Source organism: Aulonocara stuartgranti, assembly GCF_965226115.1.
Source record: "Aulonocara stuartgranti genome assembly, chromosome: 1".
Lineage (NCBI taxonomy): Eukaryota > Metazoa > Chordata > Actinopteri > Cichliformes > Cichlidae > Aulonocara > Aulonocara stuartgranti.
The window spans coordinates 24,392,543-24,414,332 of record NC_138939.1 but is presented as its reverse complement, the minus strand read 5'-3'; the positions used below and the strand labels follow the sequence as shown (position 1 = coordinate 24,414,332).

Sequence of the window (21,790 nt, the reverse complement as noted above, 5' to 3'; positions counted from 1 at the left end):
TTCTGTTGATCTTATGTGCTGCACAATAATGTTTAACATTTAGTATTTACTGTCATATTCCCATATATCATTGTGATGTTGTTTATTCTATTACTCTTGTTCTCTTCTGCTTGTTTTCTTTTTTCTTTCTCAGCAGGTGATCCAGGTGATTGATATGTGCATTTTTTTTTTCTCTGCCCGTTCTGTTGGTTTTTGTCTTTTGCCCTTCTCCCCCGTCCCTCTTCTCAGCTGTTTCTCTTTCCCTCTTTCTTTCTCCCCTTCTTTCCCCCAGTCAAGTCTGTCCCGTATTCAGTAAGTGAAAATAAAATAAACAATAAAAGGTGAATCAAATGGACCATTACGGCAAGGCTGGGATGGTCAGTTTGGTAAAGTAAATCCGTTGGGCATCTTTCTTTGCCTTTAGACAACAATTCTGATGGCAAAAGAGCCAAACGGGACAGGCCGAAAAAAAAAAAAAAAGAAAAAAAAAAAAAGAAAATAAAACCCGGTTTTCAGCACTTCATACTAATCACACCTTCTTTCTGTGCTTCTCCATAAACTTCAGTCTCCCTCCACTCCGCATGCTAAATGTAAGCTGGAGCCAAGACAATTCCAGAGGGGCTGCACTAAAATCAGCTGCTGTCAAATCGATGAATGTCTGAAACAGACAGAATAATCCACATGTGAGCATCTGTGCCTCAATGAAACAACACAGTGGTACTTGGGGGACCCCTGTGACCCACTCAAGTCAGCTCAAGTGTCTGTCTTTGTTGAGACGTGGGCACAACCGTTGATCTGTCCTGACATATTCCATGTTATGTAGCATGTCTGGAGCAGCAGTTGGGTCTGTTTCTTTAATTTACAACGACAAGGGAAAACACATTAAAAATCAACCTCACGCTGCTCATTGACTAGGCACGGCGTACCATGAGCGATTCATCATCTCTAGTGAGTACAAAACCTTCATATACTACATTGTTATCCATCTGTCGTGTTGCCTCCTGGATTATAGCGTAGCACTCACCCTCTGTCCAGCTGACTCTAAAGGTCTGCAGCCCAGCCTGAATGTCAGGGGCAGACAAGTCTCTGTGCTGCCAAGAAACCTCTGAACAAATGTCACAACACTGCTGCTGACAACCTTCTCTAAGTGCTTGTTAAATAAAGATGTGGTGCCATACACTTTAAATCAAGGTGCAAAAAGTTGTCATAAGAGTGATGTGGGCTGCTCCAGTCGGATGACATATTTTCACAAGTTGATGAGAGGTGGATAAGAGGTATTTTATAGGACATGTTAAAACTTGATGGATCATTTTTCTAAATTTTTTTGACAAATTGCCACCCTTTTGTATTTTGTTCCAAATTTCCACCCACTCTGTACTTGGCTCACTGTGCCCTTCAGAGTATTCAATGCTGAATGGAAGACGGCACAGACTACTGAAGAGAGGAGGATACAGTATATTTCTTTATTATCCGTTCTTATAATGTTCTTGTATTTCAGACCACATGCTGTCTTTCATTTTTTTCCAACATTCTGCAGTTCACTACAGATCAAAATCTTTTAATTAAAAAGGACATCTTTGGTGCAGCACATTTCCCGATGACGTGCCAACCCTTTTGAGCCAGTTGCCATCTGCCGTCACAGCACTGTGGCTGAGGCCTTATCCCCGGCAAGCTGTGTGAGCTGTGAGCCAGCAAGAGAGAAGGAGACAGACAGAGAGCGAGAGAGGAGGGATCATGCATGAGAGAGAGAGAGTGAGAGAGGTGCATCTGTATCTGTGTGGGCCTCGGCTAAGAAACATGGACACTCGCTCACGAAGCAGGTCACTTAATCTGCCCTGAGCAGAATCTGCTGTCAGACTGCTCTCGTTCACTGTTTGGTTTTGCAACATATTAATTACAAGTAAAGACGCTGAACTACAAAATCACATGAACGCAGTCACATTTTCTTAATCAAATTAAGGCATTTTGTATCTTCAGCTAGAAGTGATACATCTTTAATTGCTAACGCAATCTGTAAAAACACAACCAGCTCCACTGGCATTGTCTGCAGTGTCAAAGCATACTGCAGTTCGCATTATGTGCATCTCTTTTGAGGTGTGATTACATGAACTTATTTCCTCTATGGCAATTTCCTTTTCAATTAAGAATCGGAGTCATTATTGTTTTCTATCAGGCAGTTGTTTTTGTTCTCTTAATTGGCTAATTGTTTTGTCTGCAAATGTGAGAAATGAATGAAAAATGTCCAACCACATTCCCAGGGGGTCCTAGATATAATACACATAATAAAAGTAACTGTTTTGTTCCAGCAAAACAGTTACTTTGTAACATTGTTATATTTCTGTTTTCAGCTTGTTTGATGTGTGTGAATGAATTCTCTTTATATACTTTCGAATGTGAACTAGCTTGCCCTGAAATTGCTATTTGGCCGATGAATATAAAAATGATCATACTAGCATTAAAGTCATTTGTACTTCTACAGCCCATGACCTGTGGGATGAAACATGTCTGAAGTGGTCCAAACTCCAATAGCACGCGTATATACAGAACAACATCATCAAACTACTAAGAGACTACTAACTAAGAGATAACCCAGCGACTTTTTTCACATGATGAGCCAGTCACATGATAGCAACTCGTTTGAAAATAGACATGATGAAGATGACCAATTAAACACCAAAGCCTAACTAAGTATTGTTGCTGACCACGCCCATCCCGCCTATCTGCTGGAAGCAGCCATCTTCTGATGTCAGCTGATGTTCAAATCATCTCAAACTGGTTTCTTGAACATGTATGTTCACTGTACTCAAATGGCCTGAGCATCAGAAAAGGGAAGAAGGTGATTTTTGTGACTATGAATGTGAGATGGTTGGCAGTCCCACACATGCTGGTTTGAGTATTTCAGAAACTGCTGATGTAGTTGTGAGTCTCCTCCACCATCTCTAGTGTTTACAGAGGCTGGTCCAAAAAGAGACAATCTAATGAACGGCAGTTACCTGGAAGAAAATGCTTTGCTGATGTCAGAGGTTAGAAGAAAATGGCCACACTGATTTGAGCTGATAGGAAGGCAAAAGTAACTAAAATAACCGCTCATTAAAATGAGGGTATGCAGAAAAGCATGTCTGAATGCACAACATGTTACATGCTGAAGCAGATGGGCAGCAGAAGACCACAGCAGTCATGCTTGTTAGCTGAGAATTGGACGTTGAGCCTGCAATTGACATGGACCAAAATTGGATCATAAAAATTGGTCTGCACTGATGAGTCTCATTTTGTCCTGTGACATCTTGCTGGTAGGGTCAGAATTTGGATTAAAAAACATGATAGCTTAGGATCATAATACTTTGTATCAACAGTTTAGGGCAGTGGTGTTGGTGGTAGTAGTGGTGTGATGGCGTGTGGGATATTTTCTTGGAGCACTTTGTCCTCGTTAGTACCAAATTTCATTCAAACAACATAGCCTACGTGCATATTCTTGGTGACCGTATCCATTCCTTTATGATTGTAGTGTACTATCTTCTGATGGCTGCTTCCAGCAAGATAACACACCACGTCACAAAGCTCAAATCGCCTCAAACTGGTTTCTTGAACATAACCCAATGAGTTCACTGTGCTCAAATGACCTCGGCAGTCACCAGATCTCAATCCAATAGAGCACCTTTGGGATGTGGTGGAACAGGAAATTTGCATCATAGCTGTGCAGCCGACCAATCTGCAGGAACTGTGTTATGCTATCATGTCAGTATGACATGGACCAAAATCACTGATGAATGTTTCCAGCATTGTGTTGAACCTATGACATGAAGAATTAAGGCATTTCTCCAAGTAAGGCTTAACTAATAAAGTAGACATTAAGTTCATACTCAAAAGTTAGTATTCATGGTGTGAAAATGGTTTAGTTCTAAAAGTGGCCTGTTTTGCCATTATATATCACACACATCATACAGGCATCAGTCAGAAAAGAAAAACAAATCTCAGGGCTTTATAATGTAGTATGTTATAAAAAGAAACATATCCGTTTGTCTGTGTGCAGATTAAATGACAGTACTGTACTTGACCTTTTTTTCTTAGAACTAACTCTGTTAACACAACTTTGCTGACCACTAGTATGTATAGAAGTACAGCTGGTGCATATTTTAGACACGGCAGTGATTTGCACAACAGCTAAATGAATGTGCTAACTGCGATTAGAACAACAAAAGTGAAAACATGTAAAATGACTGGCATCATTTTCTGTAAGTGAATGAAAATGCTATCTGATTAGTAGGACTGTTTAAATTCAAACAAGCACATATTAACCTGTGTGTCAGCAGTGAATATGTGCTTGTGTTTCTGTCTTTTTTTGCTGAATGTTGAATGCATTCGTTAAAAGTAATGTAGGGCAGCGAGTTCAAAAAGCAGACAAACAAAACATGAGCACGTATGGAAAGCACATGGAACTGATGATGATATTTCTCACGTGTCAGCAAAGAAATCTGGCAGAGGATTAATCTAAGGTAAATGTTGTGTAAAGATTAGAAACTGCCTCGGAGCTTAATGTGAAATTATCTGACAGTTCGTGGTCGGAAATGAGTGTATAATGAGATCACCGTGGCAGCATAAGCCATCAGGGAAAACAAATCCCTCTCTACAAAATACCCTACTTCCTTCCATCATCGTGAGCAAAAGTGCACCACGGACTAGGCCGGCTTCCCATGCGTATGCAGAGTGAGTGATAAGTGCTTTAAATGCCTGAACTTTAAACCGTTCAAAAATTCCAAATCCCTACAATCTTCTTTGAGTAGGTCTTAATGTAGTTGGACTGTGTTTTAAGTACCGCAAGGATAAAACTCCTAATGGTCATCATAAACTGTAATCCAAAGGGATTCTGCTCTTAATCCAGGATCGAGGTCCAGGAAACTGTTCAGTGCAAGTCTAGTGCAATCTCATTTTATGGCGTGATATCTCTCCTGCTCTGACTTTACACCATACAGCACTGTGTATTAGCTGTAAATATTTACGGCTCATCGTATTGGAGCAAAATCCGGATGCAAAGTAACATGGAAAATTAAACAGACAGCTGGTTGAAGGCAGGCATCACATGGACAAAGCGTGTTTTTCCATTCTACAACCTCGAGTTTTAAACATTTAATGATCAGTTTGTATATTTGAATTTAAGCCCCAGTGTTGTTAGAGTTACCCACTAAGCATCATTTGCAGCGTGCGGCACTTTACATATAAATGAGACTCAAAACCTGTAGCAACAGACGATTTATTTCGCCGTTTGTTTGCAATGTCCCTGACAAACCTGTTGGTCTAATGATCTTTCACTAGCAACCTGTAAAGCACATGTGTGAAAAAAAAAGAAAAAAAATCAATGGCAAGTGAAAAGACTCCATCGTCTAAGACCGCCTGTAAATAGAGTTTGTAGTGAGACTCTTGTCAACTGGACAAGCTAGAATGATGAAATTGAGCACAATCTCGATGATGCCAATCCATCAGGGACAATAAAAAGTTTATAAATTTTCATTTCACTAAACTATCTTTATACGTACATATGCACCGATTTATCATTTATTCTGTAAAAAAAGTATTTACTGTAAAGTAATGCTGACTTTTGCTTCTCCTCAGAATAATTTTAAGTAAACTTACAGCAGAATCAGAGCACAGAATTCTACCTTCGTGACAGATGGTGTGTTTGTCACTGCAGTCTAGCTCTGAGGTATTTTTCAACACTATTTGTTCGCAAATGGTCTGCTAATAAAACACACTGCCAAATGACCAAACACTGATTTATGAAGCTGTAGTAATTGCAGTAGTAACTCAAAAAACAAAACTGCATTCTGCCATAAAGCATATAAAAAGTCTCGGATCCTTGTGGATCTACAATTGAACGGGATGCAATAATGTGCTTAAACCCAAGAAGTTTTACATTGCTATTTACTCTAACAGTGTGCGGTAAGGAGATGCATGTGTGCAGTGCCACTGAAAACAGCATGGCACTGAGGGTGAATCTCAGGTCAAGGTGATTTGTCATGTCAAACAACTTTTCACCTCGACTTCTTCGGTTGTTCACTGGCCTGACAGCCTTCAGCAATGCCACAGTGTTTCCAGGCGCCGCTTCATAATTGATGAGGAAGAAGGGAATATGGGATTTGATCCAGAGTGGCGGTGCCATTTGGGCCTAGGACAGATGTATAGATGTGCTCATTTTAACTCTTCCTCTGAAATGGCTATGCCACTAAGGGAATGGTGACTAGCTCAGTAGTAAGCTAAAAGACATTATGAGCATTAAAAATGACCAGCTCTTTAGGGATTATACACGGCAGCAGAATATGACATAGCACTTTAATATGTACATAATACTGAGGTGGAAAATTCACAATCCTGTGAAATAGTGCAAGTATAGGGTGGGGCACTGGGGGAAACTGATTGTACATCACACTGATGGTAGAAGTTCAAAGATAAAATATAAATTAAGGGATGATTTGGTTTTTGATCTAATGAAAAAATATGAAGAAATTAGACAGTGAGTTTCAATGTAACCATTTCTTGTGGTTAAGTATGATGTGACTTCTTATAAGTCGTAATACGGTGTACACTGTAACAAAGCTTCCTGCTGAATTACAGTGAACTGCTGGCAGCTCTATTTGTCAGCATGAAACTCTGCAGTGCATCGACTACAACACTTTTTAAAATTATTTTAAAGAACATTACAGTACTGTGCTGTAATTATCTAAAGTAAGGATTTGAATAAACCTTACAATATATTAGTCCTAGTTTTTGTGAGATGACTGAAATGATGTTGTGGGACTTGAAGCAACATGATTTCACTTATGCAAAGAAAGTCAAACTCCAGCTTAGCTTAACTGCCAAAGAAAAATAGCCTACTGTATTCTAGCTTGCTGTTCACATTGTATTTCCGAAAAGCATCAGCATTTCGAGTATTCACTGTACTTAAGAAACATTAGTGCACCAATTTCCCTGTCATTTTTTGCAGCAGTAGATCTGAGTGTCATCCAAGTTATGAAAAAGATGCAACTAAATACCCTAAAAATTGCTCTTCACAGTGAAACAGATAACTTAGGTGAAATATTACCATAGGTGAAGGTTGACTGTGTAGGCTTTTGTCTAAACATTACTTTTTATGCAGTCACAGACCAAAGTTCTAATATAAATTTAATGCATTCACTTGTGTTCACACTCTATGATCTGTCTCAACTTTACACAGGGAGTTAAGCCTCCAACATAAAAGTGAACTGCACAGATCATTTCTTTTTTTTGCCCTGCCACTCTTGCATCCACTTTCTTCTTCTTTGCTCTTCTTACAGTTTCTCTCCCTTGTCGAATTGAAAGGCACGGCGAGCTTTAAGCTAAAAAGGAAACGAATCGAATCGCTGCTGAACTCTGAAGACATTTTTAAAACTTAATGTTTGAACTTATGAGCATCTAGTTTGATATGATTTATGTCTAAAAGCAGGTGAAGAATATTACTTTTGGAAGGGCGAGCACTTTCCAGACTAAAATTATTGTTATGATTTCTCAGTCATTTAATTAAATCTTTTAAGGCCTCTGCAAAATAGCAGAAACTAAAAATTTAGTTTCTATTTTAAGGACAAATCTGTTTCAGTAAGCCTTAAAGGTGTTACGTGTTTAGAGTATATAAAAAGTATTTTCTTTAGAGCGTGCCTTTTAATCTCATGCTCACAAATCATCCAGAATGTGTTTTTTTGTGTTTTATAAATTGTAAACCAACAGAATCAAAAGCTGATGATGACTATAACTAGAAGAAACTGGCTTCAAAATGAAACTGTTTAATTAAGCTCTCTCAGCCCCCACCTTCCACATCTATTTCCACAGTTTTCAGAAGCCCACTCTCCTTTAAACTGAATGATGGAATCCAAATGTAAATAACTCAAGTCGGATCATTAATACCGGTGTTTGAATCGTGCCAATCTGCAAACAGCTGCGGTTATATCATATCTCATAGTTTTGATGTCCACTAAAAACTGTTGCATAACTTTCTGTGTTAACCGTGGAATTAGAAAACGTATCCTCTAAGACTTTGAAAAAAAACATTTGAAATCTTCAGGATTAGATAACAGTCTTAAATATACAGTACTTATTTTACAATCCAATCTACTAAGATTTCAGACGAAACACTAATTAGTTTTAAATAAACTGTCACATTGAAATGAAGCAAATTTTTACTTATGCACACTGAAAAACAAACAAACAAACAAAAAAAAACATGACAAAATACAAACTGCAAAGACGAACAATGCAAACACAATTCCAACATGAAATCTCAGCTGACCTGTGCTTTAACATTTTCCCTTTTTGCAAAGCTTTGCTCTTTGTGAAGGAGTAAAATAATGAATGCATATCAAACCGTCTGCATCACCACATATATCTATGAAAAATGTCTCAAACTGCCCTCCACATCCGGTCTGTGCATGAACTATTATTCATTTGCAATTGTTTAAGATGCATAATGACAAAACCATAGTAACCATCTGTACATGTATTTTGGCTTTTTTTGTACACTTTTTTTTCTGTTTTTTATTGTTTTTCTAATATATGTATAATCCCCTTTTTCCTTGTGTCCCCTGTGCTGCTGTAACAAGTGGATTTCCCCAGTGTGGGATTAAATAAAGTCTATGCCTATGTCTTAAACAGCTGCAAAGCATTTAAATCTCATGCAACGACCTGGGGATCAAACATATCCACAGAAAGTTGTCATGTTAAAGGATATGTTCTAATGTTTATTGCATTAAAGCTAAAGCCAGCAGTGCTAAACAGTCACAAAGCAACATCACACTCAAAGCAGCCATGAGAAAAAAAATTAAACTCACCTTAGCGACCCTGTTGGCAACCTCCCGGCCCACCATTAACCCCTGGACGAACGTCCTTGCAGCGATGAATGCTCTGGTGACCTGGGCCTTAAGTTTTCTGGGAATGTCTCCAAAAGGCTTTAGCTGATCTGTGTATTTACTGACGCACTCCAGGTAGTCATCTGTAAAGTGGTACTGGGAGTTAAGTAACTGGAACATGCGTTCCAGCAGCCTGGACCAGAAGTCATTTAGCATCTCTTCCAAGTTGACGTTGCCCCCCGTGTAGTAGCGCTTTAGCTCAGTGAACAGGTCCTGGAATACTTCAGAGTTCTGCATATACAGCTTCCCGTATGTCCGTGTGAACATACTGTTGAGTGACTTCTCAGAATTGTCCAGCAGTTCCAAGAAAAACTCTATATTTATGGATGTTTTGGGAGATGGGAGAGAAAAGGGGATAGAAAAGACACAAAGCTGGGTCACCACATGATATTTACCATCTTCTTTCCCGCAGCGTAAACCAAACAAAGGGATGAGAACATCTATCGAAGTATGCCTGTTGTATCTATGGTAATTCAGTGGCTTATTTTATGGCCCTGTCTGCATATACAGGAGCAATGTATAGCAGCCAACAATAGGTACTTGATTATGTGAAGAAAGTCAGCTCAAGGCATTAATAATTTAATAGCAGAAATAATGGGCCACAAGGACTATGAATGATTAATGTAAAGTTTCTGATTGCATACTGTAACAAAATATTCATAAGTTTTAGACACAGACACTAGTATACATTATCATCCTGGGCACCCACCATTATTCCCAGACGCATTAGTTTCTCACTGAAACAATTTATTTGTCCACTGAGGCAGCTGGCCTATGGGCCTATAATTGAATATTGTGTTACGGAGCCTTTATTCCTTTTGAATTATCTGAATAGTGTGTGCCAACATTTTACTGTAACGACCTTTTTTTAATCAGTATAATTGTCACAGAGTTAGTATATGCGCCGTACATTATGTAACGTTATGTCATTTTATAATAAACCTTTACGTTAATTACCTTGTAACATCAATTCTTGCATTTCACAAACATTCTGTAATTACTGAGCACTTCATGCCCATGCAGCGGCCTGTTATTGATTCAGGTTGCTTAAAAATCAGTGTTAACACAAAGAACATCGAAATTCACGAGTGAAATTTTGCAATTCAGATTTAACATTCAAAGCAATTATATTATTGTTTCTTTGTCATCTGTCTAAGTGCCTTTCTTCCATGTGAGCACCTGATCTCTGGAGTACTAACTCAGAGAGAGAAAAAAAAAGCAGAATTAGCTGGGGAGTCTCACTGAAGCCGAGCTAATAGGATCCCATGTTCCTGAGTGCATAGGTGTAAATGTTGGGAAGATTATAACACGTCGCTCCAAGCACAAATGTCAAATATTCCTCCACTCTTCTTTGCAAACAAACACTGCAGACATTTTACGTGTCATGCTTGCTAATAAACCATCGGAGGGCCTCTTCTTCTGGTTGGTATTCTGGGTGGCTGACATTTCTTTGCATTGTTAATGATAGCAGTCATAACCTTACATGGTGGGCACGTGTTGTTCTAATGATAGTTTCTACTTTGATAATATGACAACCCATAAGGCATGATGAATATGTTCTCATGTAGCCAAGCAGGGTTTAGCTATGAATTATTAAGAAAACAACAAATTCAAAAATCATGTGAACTCTTAAAAATATTATATCTACTATACGTTAGAATACGGTTGTTTCATTTTACAAGATTAACAATAAAATGACCATCATGCCCCACATATTGGAATCATTCTTTCCTGAGTGCATCACAAGAGTCAGTATACATATTTAAGCTCTTCATCTATAAAAGTAATGTTTAAATAAGCTCCTGGCCATGACATCTGAATAATCCACATATCTGCACCAGTGTCACCATATGTCAACTGCAGCACTTACAGCTGACATATGCCATATGACCAACTTTGTATTCCTTGCATTTTTTTGTGTGTGTGCAAACGGTACGACGTGTCCACATACCTGAAATTGCTATCAGTCTAATCCCTAGTGACTCATTCTAGTTTCTTTGCAGCTAAATGACCTGCCACTACACCAACATTTGTTTAAATATTAGCAGCCTGCAGGGCCTTTTCCACTCCATTTTTCCAATTAGATCTGAATCAAGGACACATAAGCCCTTGTGTATTGCGCGTGCTATTGTATCCGTACCATTTAAATTGCTCACACACTGAGTGGTAAATGTGGAAACTCATGCGCATTTGCAGCCCAACATGTGGATATTTAACCTAAAATGATTTACACTTAATATATTCTGAAGTATTTCGAAATATATGATTAAGGGTAGTTTGAGCATAAATAGCATATTCTGAGATGGGGGAGGGTCTGTGCTGGCGGACGTCGGTTACTGGCCTGGTAGCCTGGCTGCCCCTGGGTGGGTCCGGGACGGGCGTGGAGGCTTGGGGGTCTGGGGGTGCTCCGCCCCCGGTCTGGGGTGCTGGCTGGGCCTTGGGGCTTGGGTTCTGGTTGCTGTGTCGCCAGGGCTGTGGGCGGGTGGGTGCAGGGGGACTCAGCCCCAGTGCAGGGGACCTCTGGTGCATCGGCCCAACTAGGGGGCTCTCTAACTGGTGGGGAGGCTGTTATATCTTTGCAGGTGGTCTCCTCACTACAGGAGCTCACTCTGCAGGTGGGGGGGAGAGATTTAGAAGAGGTGGAGAATGAACTCAACCTAGGCATCTATTGTCTTGTGTAGTTTGGGAGATGATTGGATGATGGGGTGGGTGCAGTTTTCTCTGGGGTGGAGTTGGGTGGGCTGCCCCGGACTCTGTGGGGCTGGGCGGTGCTGCTGCTGCGGGCCCCGGTCCGGATGGGCCTGGGTCCCCTTGCCCTGGTGGGTTCCAGAGTGTGGGGGTGCCTACTAGGGTCAGCGGGCCGCTTGCCCCTCCCTTTCTTCCTTCCCCATCCTCAGCTACCTCCCTCTTCCCGCTCTACCACACCCATCCACACACGCAGGGCTTGGGGTGCAGGTATGTCACCAGGGTGCAGGGGAGGCACTCCCCCTCTGTCCCCTTCTGGCCGCCTGTGCCTCAATTTTATTCTGCAACCTAGACATCCACATTACTCACACTCTCACATAACACATACATATAGGGCCTTGGGGGTGGGCACGTTTTACAGCATCCAATCCAGAGGATGGTCGGTGTACTCCAACCCACCTCTGGCGCTGGTGCCCTACCCTCAATTTTAAATGCATTTAGACACTAAGGGTTTTCAGGAGGAGCCGTGCTGCTCTCTGAGAGGAAGCTAGTACCATGCTCTCCTGAGTTTTAAATGCACTTTAGAACAGCACACAGCAACACTATATATGAGCGGGCGTAGGGAGGTTTGAGGTCTTCAGCCGTCAGGGCTGGGGGGCTGGGAGGAGGTGCTGGCCGTCAGACTGGGGTCTGGGATGCGGGGCCTCCCTGCTACTGCAGATAAGGAAGTGGTCCGCTTGCCTCCACCCCAGAGAGAAGGGTTACATCTCCTGGGTCTAGGTGCGGCTTGCCCCTCTGGGGGCGGGGGTACCTGGACCTGGGATATAGAGTATGTTTGGGGAGTGTGACTGTCTGTGCAGTGTCTATTTGTGTCTGTCTACACGTTGGGTGAGTGCCGAGTATTTGGTTGTGTATATGGGGGTGGGAATGCACGTTTGTGTCTGCGTGCGCCTGTTCGTCTGTGTCTAAAGGTCAGGTTGGGTCTTAGACTCAACCTCTCTGGGTACATCTCAGGCCCTCTAAAATACGGAGGCCTATCTCCCCTCACCACACTCCCTGCCGGTGGCTGATGCCCACAGGCGTTGGTGTGTTGGTGGTTCTTGTCGACTGGGGCTGGGCGCTCATGTATGTACCGGCTCACTCTTGGTGGCCGATTGGCGGGGCCTGGCGCCTGTGGCCCGGCTGGGTCCCTTCCAGGGGGTGGGATGCCCTCAGGCCTCTGGGCCTGAAGCTCAGTCCTCTCTGGCACAGCTGGCTGCCGGCAGAGCCCGCGGGCACGCCACTGCAAACCCCTCTGGCCTCTGCTCCGTGGCTGCTGGGTGACCTCTCGTTTGGGGCTCTACTCAGCTCTTCCCAGGAGGGTGGCACGGTTCCCCCCCTTTGGTGGTCCTCCTCGGGTCCTTGTACTCTGGGGCCTCTGGATATCTGGGGCCTGGATCTCCTCCATACCTGCTTCATACCCTGGTGGACGGGGCTATGGCTCCCCACACTCCCTAGCAGATCGTTACATGGAGAAACCTTTGGAATACAAGCATGCTGATCCACACAGGTGTACACACAGGTGTACACACAGGTGTTCACAGACGCGGACTACAGCTTTCTTGGCTGCTGCCTCAAAGAACATTATGTGCTGTCTATCTTGCGTGCTGCACAATAGCGTTTAATATTTAGTATCTACTGTTATCTACTGCTAGCTAGTTTATTGTGATGGTGCTGTATTTATTATGTTGCTCTTTTTTGTTTGTTTTCTCTTCTGTTTTTTTTCTCCATTCAGGTGATCCAAGTGTTTTGTTTGTTTTTCTTTCTTCCTTCCCCCCCTTTCTCGCCGTCTCTTCTCCCCATTTATAGTAAATGCCACAAACCTGTGTGATACAGGTTTAGGTAGACTAAGACAGTGCTATAGACAGTAGCGTTCCTTGCATAAAAAATTGTCCACATACCTTTTGAATACTTTGAATATAAAAATAGTGAGGCAGTGAAAGATGAGTACATTGCAGTTAATTCCCTGAAATAAATGGCCAAAGGAATAAGATAAATTTTGCTAAAGAAACTGAACTCACAAATTTAATCAAGTTCTACACGGCCTAACGTGGTCCCCGGCAATGCTATGAGTGGTTAGAAACAGATTACACACTATTCTGCGCAGAAGTGTCAGGTTAAGTAAAGTGACTGCTGAAAGATAATAATTAGATAAGATAACCCGATAAAACGCCCTCAGGACTCGGACTACTTACTGTAAATGACGCTGACAGTGTTTTACATACGCAGGTGAGAGCCAGTGGCACCAGCTAATGACATTCTGGGTTCCTGTGATTATATGCAGCTCACTACACCCAAACCTAGGAATACTGTATGACTGCATTTATTGATTTCCCAGTTAAAATACTGTTAAATGACACTGAACAGCTGGTTTGGATGGTTTTCTGTTATTCACGCCTTTATGAACTAAAAACCAGAAGTAAATGGGACGTCAGAATTTTTCTTGCTTTTTTAAAACTCAAGTAACAATAGCTCTTTGATGGGAATGTTGTTTTTTGTTAAGCCTATTGTGTGTGAGGTGCAGCACGTTCCTTAACATCCATTCGACTGAGGACAAAGTATTCTTCCCACTGCCCGAGTGCATTTCCAAATTCTGTGCATGTTCAAGCTATTATTTAAATATCTTCGTCTTATTTTTAATCATTATTACAGAAGATGACTGTCTTTACTTTTGCAACCTTGTCTTTCAAAAGGCATTTGTTGCATTTTAGAATAACTATTGTTGAAAGAACAAATTACTTTCAGTTTAAAGTTTTGTATTGTGAGTCCAAGACTTGAAGAACAAGTACGCAGAATAAACTCCACCCTTGTGTTTGCATAACTGTTTGTTTTTTGTGTGATTTCAGGGTCCACTACCTGAAAAATTGGCCGTACTGAGAGTTTCACATAGCAGCTGCAGCCTGCCAACTCATGAAGAGTGAACTGCTCTCTTCTGGCCAAAATACATATTTGACAGAGGATTATCATTGAAAGTTATTGACCTTGGATAACATTCAGCTACCCAGCCGTGATGGTCTTAATACTTGGAAACATTTCAAACATGCTGGAAACATACAGGGGTGTATGCTTACTGACACAAACCATTTAGGAATCATCCAGCATCCAAATTCCTCAAGTGATCGAGGCTCTAAAATTGAGTTTTAGGGTTACGATTCCAGTAATAATATGAGAAAAAAAAACAACAGCGTCTGCTTTTTGAATTATTTTTTAGCTCAATAAATTCAGCACATCTAAAAAATAATGAAGTAAAATGAAAATGGATGAAACATAGCATACCCCCATAATAGCATTGCAGTTGTTTGTTGTACTAGCATGGCCGCATTTAATCAAATGAAAAATTATTGTGTTACAGTATAAAGCATGTTGAGGTGACTGCTGTTATGATATGATCCTATAGAAATAAAACTGAATTTAATTTAAACTAGGGATACTAGGGTGATAAAGAATTACAAGAAAATATAAGAAGGTCTGGCGATGTGGAAATGGAATATGAGGAATGGCTATAGACTTTTGCACACTACTGAATATTTGGATGAAATTTGTAAAAAATATCAGTTTCCTTCTTATTTTACATGTCTCTGTTTTGCCTGGTTGGACTGCATCATTAATGCTAAAAAGAGTCTACAGCCTGCCAGAGACCCGGTATTTCTTTTAACACGATCAATTAAAATGTATCTTCGTGCTCTTTCTCTGTCTTGATAAATTTTGTAAGACTTTTAAATGAAAAATAAAGAAATAAAAAGAGTATCTGCAAAGTTTTTAGAGTATAGTCCAGCCTTCCTAAAGTCTTCAGGCACATAAATCTAATAATATCCCTTTTCTATTTCTCGATTCATTTTTTTATGTAACATCTTAGTTATGTAACATACAATAACTTTAAGTTCTTCAAAGTGCACAAAAAGTCTGTCATATACTGTTGTTATTAGCATTATTATTAATCATCCTGTCAGCCAGAAGCTTTCTTTCCTGTTTTTTTTTTAACTTGGAAAAACACAATAAATAATATGCCGCATAAAAACTATGACAAAGTGAAGCTCCGGTTTACTGCCAGTCAGAACCGAGGATGGACTTGCATACAAAATAAGAAAATGCACATGGTGTTCATACCCTTGAAGCAATTCTGAGTGTGAAGAATCAATTTTCTCTGAGAGCAGAAGTCCTCCTTTGATATCTGGCCTAATTACTGTAAATAATTATTATGATTAATAAAGGTGACCTTTCTGTTGCTCTGATAATAACACATTATCCACAAAAGAAAACGTGTGCTCGCCCATTAATTTTACTTCACACAGTTTGAGAACTCAGTCGCTTAAATGCCTCAAACAATGAAATTCCTCATTCTTTGTATGGTTAATTAAGACAAAATTTCAATTACTGGTCCAACAGACTTGAATGACCAGAGGGTTATAGTACAAAACTTAGCATAAATATTATTACAATTTAGATATTGTGGCCTGGTAATGTAATGCATTTTACATACAGTCAGAGCTGTCTGCATAATACCAGAATGCTCAGTGTTTTACTGCTTCCCTATAAAAAAAGGGACAAATTAGAAAATGAGTAAAAGTCAGACAAATATATGTTTTTACCTCATTCACTCACAAATTAACATTTTATGTCACCATAAAATATCCATCACTTTTTTTTTCTTGATTGGCACAGTATTTAAAGAAGTCATATTATCTACCAAATAGGACTCATCAGATGCAGACTGTGTACATGAGCCTCCCATTGGCCATAAATTTCTCAAGTTCCACTTGCTCGGTATTGCCCTTTTTTTCAACATCTCCTTTGTTCTGGGAAATAACAATAACCCAAACTAGCAACACGTGTGCAGAAAACAGCCGTAAAACAAGCCTACACAGTTCTTCCGTTAAATTAGCCAAGTTAATAACAGTGCTTACATCTGTAGCACCAAAACAACAACAGCTTGACTCAAGTGAACTACTTCAACCGCAAATAAACACTGTTTAGTATTCCTCTGAACTAATGGAGTTCAGTGTCAGACGGGTGACAAATTGCAGTGAATTGTTTCGTTTCTTGTGAGGATTTTCAAAACCGAATGGCACAGGGGAGCTGCTGTTAGCATTGCTGCCTAGCGGCGACGAGGTCCTGAGATCTGACCAGCTGAGTTTGCATGTTCTCTGCATGCAAATGGGGGGTTTAGTCTGGGTACTCCAGCTTCCTCCCGCAGTGCAAAGACATAACTGGTGATTTTAAGTCAGCCATAGGTGTAAGTGGTTGTCTGTGTCTCTGTGTTAGCCCTGCAATAGGCTAACAAGCTATCCACTAGACTAATGACCTTAGCTGTAGTGCTATAGCAACTGGCATAGCCCCTAATCCTTAATAAGAGAAGCAGTTAAGAAAATAGACAAATTTTCAAAACCCCAGAACACAATGTTTAGTGAATAAGGGAAATAATGTAACATATGTTTTTTTTACAAGTTTAAAACATGAAATAGGTTGTAGTCCACACTATTAAAATCCAATGTGTTGTCCCACCCATCCACTCAAAACTCTTCCACTCAAAACTCAGATGAGAAATGTTTTCATCTTACTTTCTATTTTTCTCACATCAAAATAAATGCAATCAGTTGCACTCACTATGCTCAACCAAGCAATAGACCGGGGTAATGTTGTACTGGAAGACAGTCTGTTTAATGGATTTGAATTAAATATGCTACAGTTATTGGTTCCTACTGACTTTACAGTGACTACTTTGTTGAGCATTTACATTTTAGTGTATCCAAATGTTGACAAACTAATCAAATTATTATTAGTACCATCTATACTTTTTTTTTAAACTGCCAACAACATGATGGGCAGCTGTAACTTAAAATAATTTAAATACAGCAATAAAGGGCACAGTCTCTCCCGGAAAACATGCAAAGTGTGGGTTTCAGCCAACACAGACATACTAGTCTGGTCAATTACTGGGTCAGGTAGGCGTGAATGTAAAGGTGTGCAGTTTAGAAAGTGAAGCAATTTTAACATTTGAGTCGCTCCTTGATCAAAATGTCCTAAGACCTGTCAGTAATAACGGCCCAGAAAATATTGTGGTCACCTTCTGGGCTGACCAGTAAATTATGCTGGACAAGCACCTAACAAACCTCTGACCTTGGCAGCTTCTATGATGCAGATCCTCTTACAGCTGTGAAACAGAAGTGCCACATATTCCTGGTTGAAGAAAAAGGTTGTATTTCATCTGCCGTTATCTCCAATGTGTCACTTTACACGGGCACTGACAATGAAGCTATTTTAATGCTTCTTTAATATATTTGTAGCACCTTTTTAAAAAGTTGCGTCTGTGGTTTCTCTTAACATTTGAAGACACACACACTAAAAATAACAGGAGTATTCATAAAGAGACAATGTTTTCATAAAACTGAATGGTCTGTCACTATTCTACGACAACAACAAGCTACATAACAAACAGAACCTAATTCATAAAATCCATGTAATTTCCTGCACATGATATCGGCTGATTAAATATTCAGAACCATCTGTTTTAATTTGTGTTCATGTCCATGTTGATGAATTCCAATCATTCATTTAAGGGCGATACGACAACAGGACCTTAATTATCATGAATTAACATATCCTAATGACACTAGATGAGAAACAACAGATTAGTCAGTGGTGAACACCCATATTTATTTCCAAAAGGACCATGGTGGCATTGATGAAAGTAACAAATAGGAGCTTCTACAATGCTGACTTCCAGGCAGCATAATGGGTGTCAATATTTAAACAATCTAGCAGCAGCAGGAGCAGCAACAGAAGCACTGCTGCCTCACAAAAAGTACACCACAGAGGGAGTGAACCAGCACTTTAGAGAACCAAACATAAAGGTATCCTGATTTTACAAAGTGCAACGTGCAAAACAGCAATGCAGAGGAAAGTTAAAGGCCACAGCAGAAGATACCACTTTGTTTTCCCAAGCTGGTACTGGGCATTTTCTTTCTTTCTTTTTTTTTTAGCTTTGGCTTTGTTTCAGGTTGGAGCGGTGACACTCAGCACTTAAACCATTCACCGACTGATGGACTCAAGAGGACATAAAAAAAGAAAGAAAACGAAGCAAAAACCAACTCAGACTGCTGTCCAAGAGTACAGAAAGTGCCACTCCACAGTGTCACCGTAATCTGTGTTCAGCCCTTAAAGTTACTGCCTCTGATTACTTTTGTATTTCTACAGATATCTATTAAAAAGAAAAAAGAATTCCTCAGTTAAAGAATAAATTAACAAAAATATCATCAACTATAAATGTAATTCCCCAACCTTTGTACTAATTATAGTTCCCAGTTTCCACACATTATACTGAGTTAACTGTAAAATTAGAATCGAACATCGAACATCAGAACAAACTGGGCTGCAGTAAATGTTAATGATAACATTTTTCACACTGTTTTGAATTGCTTACTGTGCAGAATGGATGCAACACTATCCTTCTGTGACTGGCTTTATTTCTAACACGGTACATTCAGGTACACGTTCTACTTTGTAGTTTGGGCCCTTTAACTTTATTTCTGTGTTAATGGTGACTCTACATTTAACACAGTCCGTCTCCTGAGGAAAGCTATAAATAAAACTTGAGTTATTACTTACTATCTATTTAATGTATTTATTTAAAATACTACTAGTCCTTATGTTGAAGTATACGGAGTATGATTTCTTCATGAAATTCATTTTACTCTTATGGCAGTCTGATACATAATAGAAATGTGCCAGCTGTCACACAGTTGTTAAAAATAACTTACCTGTATTGTTACATGTTATCTGGCACAATTGTCAACTCATTATACTCAATTTTCATCTTCAGGCTGACATCGCCTCCACTCTAAATAACATCCATGAGGGAGGGGATTTAAATTTCCAAAATCAGTCACTAATGAACCAATGTGTGATCCTGAGTCCTTTGTAACTACTGACGCACAGCCACATTTCAGAGTGGAGTGGAGCGACCTTAAAGAAAAATTAGTGTCGGGTGATATTGAGGATGCATATCACACAGTCATACAGCTGGCTAGGATTGCTGTTATTACTTCTCCGGATAGATAGAGACCTGAGGGTGAAGCATGTCTCCAAAGAATGAAGTGGTACTTCTTGATCAGAGTGTGATGGATTTGGTGCACATGTCCAATTCCAGAGTAGGCAAAACATCCTCAGACCTGAGGACTACCATATTTCACTTATTTTTGGAGCACGCTGCATGATTCCGTCTTTCCTTTCATCTCCTTGAATACTGCTCTCACACCCACAGATCTCAAACTATTAATTATTAATTGGACTTAAAAAGAAAAAAAAAAGGATTCGACTGACCAAAATTATTTGGTCTTGTTTCCAATCCTGAGAAGTAGTTTAGAGATCCCACTCATCCTCTGAAACCAGTAGGAGATTGGTCTCTTCTGGCCTTGCTGGCGTTTATTTATCAAAATCTGTATCAGTTGTGAAGCAGTTTTTCCTTTTTGCAGTTACCAAACCTGAAGCATTGATCTTTTTTATGTGGTGTGCTTATTTTTTGTCTGCCAGAGCTGGTTGTTCATGAAGCTGTTTTTTGGAGTGCCACGCTGCACCCCCTTTAGAAACATAAGAAACATTTCTACTCTGTCTCTTTTCTTAGAATAAAAAAATTATTTATTTTCCTTTGATATTTCTAATGCCATGTTTTTCACTGTCACAATGATAGTAAGAAATGCTCTGCTACAAGCTTCTGTTGAGTAAAACGAATCCACCTCACCATCATCTGAATACTGCGATACAACTGACTGAAATGTCAGTCTATAATATAATATTTATGTAATATTTCTTTCTTATTTTACACCTTGGAGGTTTCTTTAGGTGTCCATGAAAATATCCAGTGAGCCTCAGCACTGTTTCTGCAGAGCAATATTCACCTTACATGTTCAAATAAATATTTCTTCTATCATCATCAAAACAATATTAAAATACGCTCATTTATTTTAACCTAAAACAGTGACCTAATTTGAGATCTGTACATTTGGCACAACAGATTCAGCACACAGGACATGCCCAGACATAAAGCCTTAGACACTCAAGTTACAACAGTTAAAAATAGCATTTACTGCCTGGCATATTAGAAATGTTAAACTGTAAAGATAAAGGAACAGTTTCACATTTCACAATGGTATCCAAAATTACTTTCTGAATGCTGAAACATTATAGTTTTATGCACAGGGACTTTAAAATTCATTGTTTGTATGAAAAATAGACACACGGAGAGCAGATATTGATCAAATGGTAAGTCGGTTCATGCATGATTGTTCATCGATCAAATTCACTTTAAACTATGAATAAAAGTGAGCACGTGAGTGAATGTATGAATATCAAAGGCCTCGATCCCCAGGCAGTATCACTCCGCAATGATGACAATGCATTTTCAACCGATGACATTGTGTGCAATGAGACTGCAAGCAGCTGGCAGCCAGGTGGTAAAATCCATTTTCCTCACACACATGATGCATATCACAGTGGAGCTGACAGCATCGATACAAGGGGCTCGTAATTAAAGCCCTCTGTTGTAGGACACAGATGAACTGGAGGCAAGTTTCTCCCAATCTATCAATCATCGAGTGACAGCTCATTTAAAACATCTTTAAAATTAAAGTTGCACCAGCCACCGCTCTTTACAAAGAACAATTGTTTTCTGACAGCTAAGTGAATCTCTGCTTTAAATCTCCAAGAGAAAGGTTGAGCATAGAATTCTTTTATGCCGCGAGCTGACAGATTGAATTGAGAAGAAGCCCGTTCTCTGCTATCAAAGAAACAACTTTGGCTGTACTTGATGCTCTCTGATAGCAGCAGATAGGGAGGTCACATATTTGCCTTGGATAATGGGCTTTTAGACATAATGGCATACAGCCAGCTAGCCAAAACAGAGATATTTCACAATTCAGCATCTGCTGTATTAAAAGATACTTGATGGTATCCAAACGTACCATCTGGCCCGGCAAATACCGGATGAGTGGATATTCATTCCAGTTCCTTCTACAGATTTGTAAGTTAGTTGAAAGATAATGTGTATCCAGTAAATCTTAATGAAGGATTTTAATCATATTTTGTCAAATGCTGTATACCATCTGAGGAAAATACGGCTATTATTTGAAGTAAACAAATATATTATTGTAGATTAGTCTATACATGATCGTTACAGTCTGCTG

General features: G+C 39.8%; 2 protein-coding genes across 4 annotated transcripts in view; one reads left to right on the top strand and one right to left on the bottom strand.

Moving 5' to 3' along the window:
• Window positions 1–21,790, top strand: part of LOC309710247 (uncharacterized protein) — a 205,505-nt gene that overhangs the window by 42,337 nt on the left and 141,378 nt on the right. The window lies entirely within an intron of this gene.
• Window positions 1–21,790, bottom strand: part of gpc6a (glypican 6a) — a 159,903-nt gene that overhangs the window by 83,123 nt on the left and 54,990 nt on the right. For all 3 annotated transcript variants that reach the window (XM_082539578.1, XM_082539579.1, XM_082539580.1), the window contains exon 3: window positions 8,811–9,202. In XM_082539578.1, coding sequence (XP_082395704.1) covers window positions 8,811–9,202 — 392 coding nt within the window. The remainder of the gene's footprint in view (window positions 1–8,810; window positions 9,203–21,790) is intronic.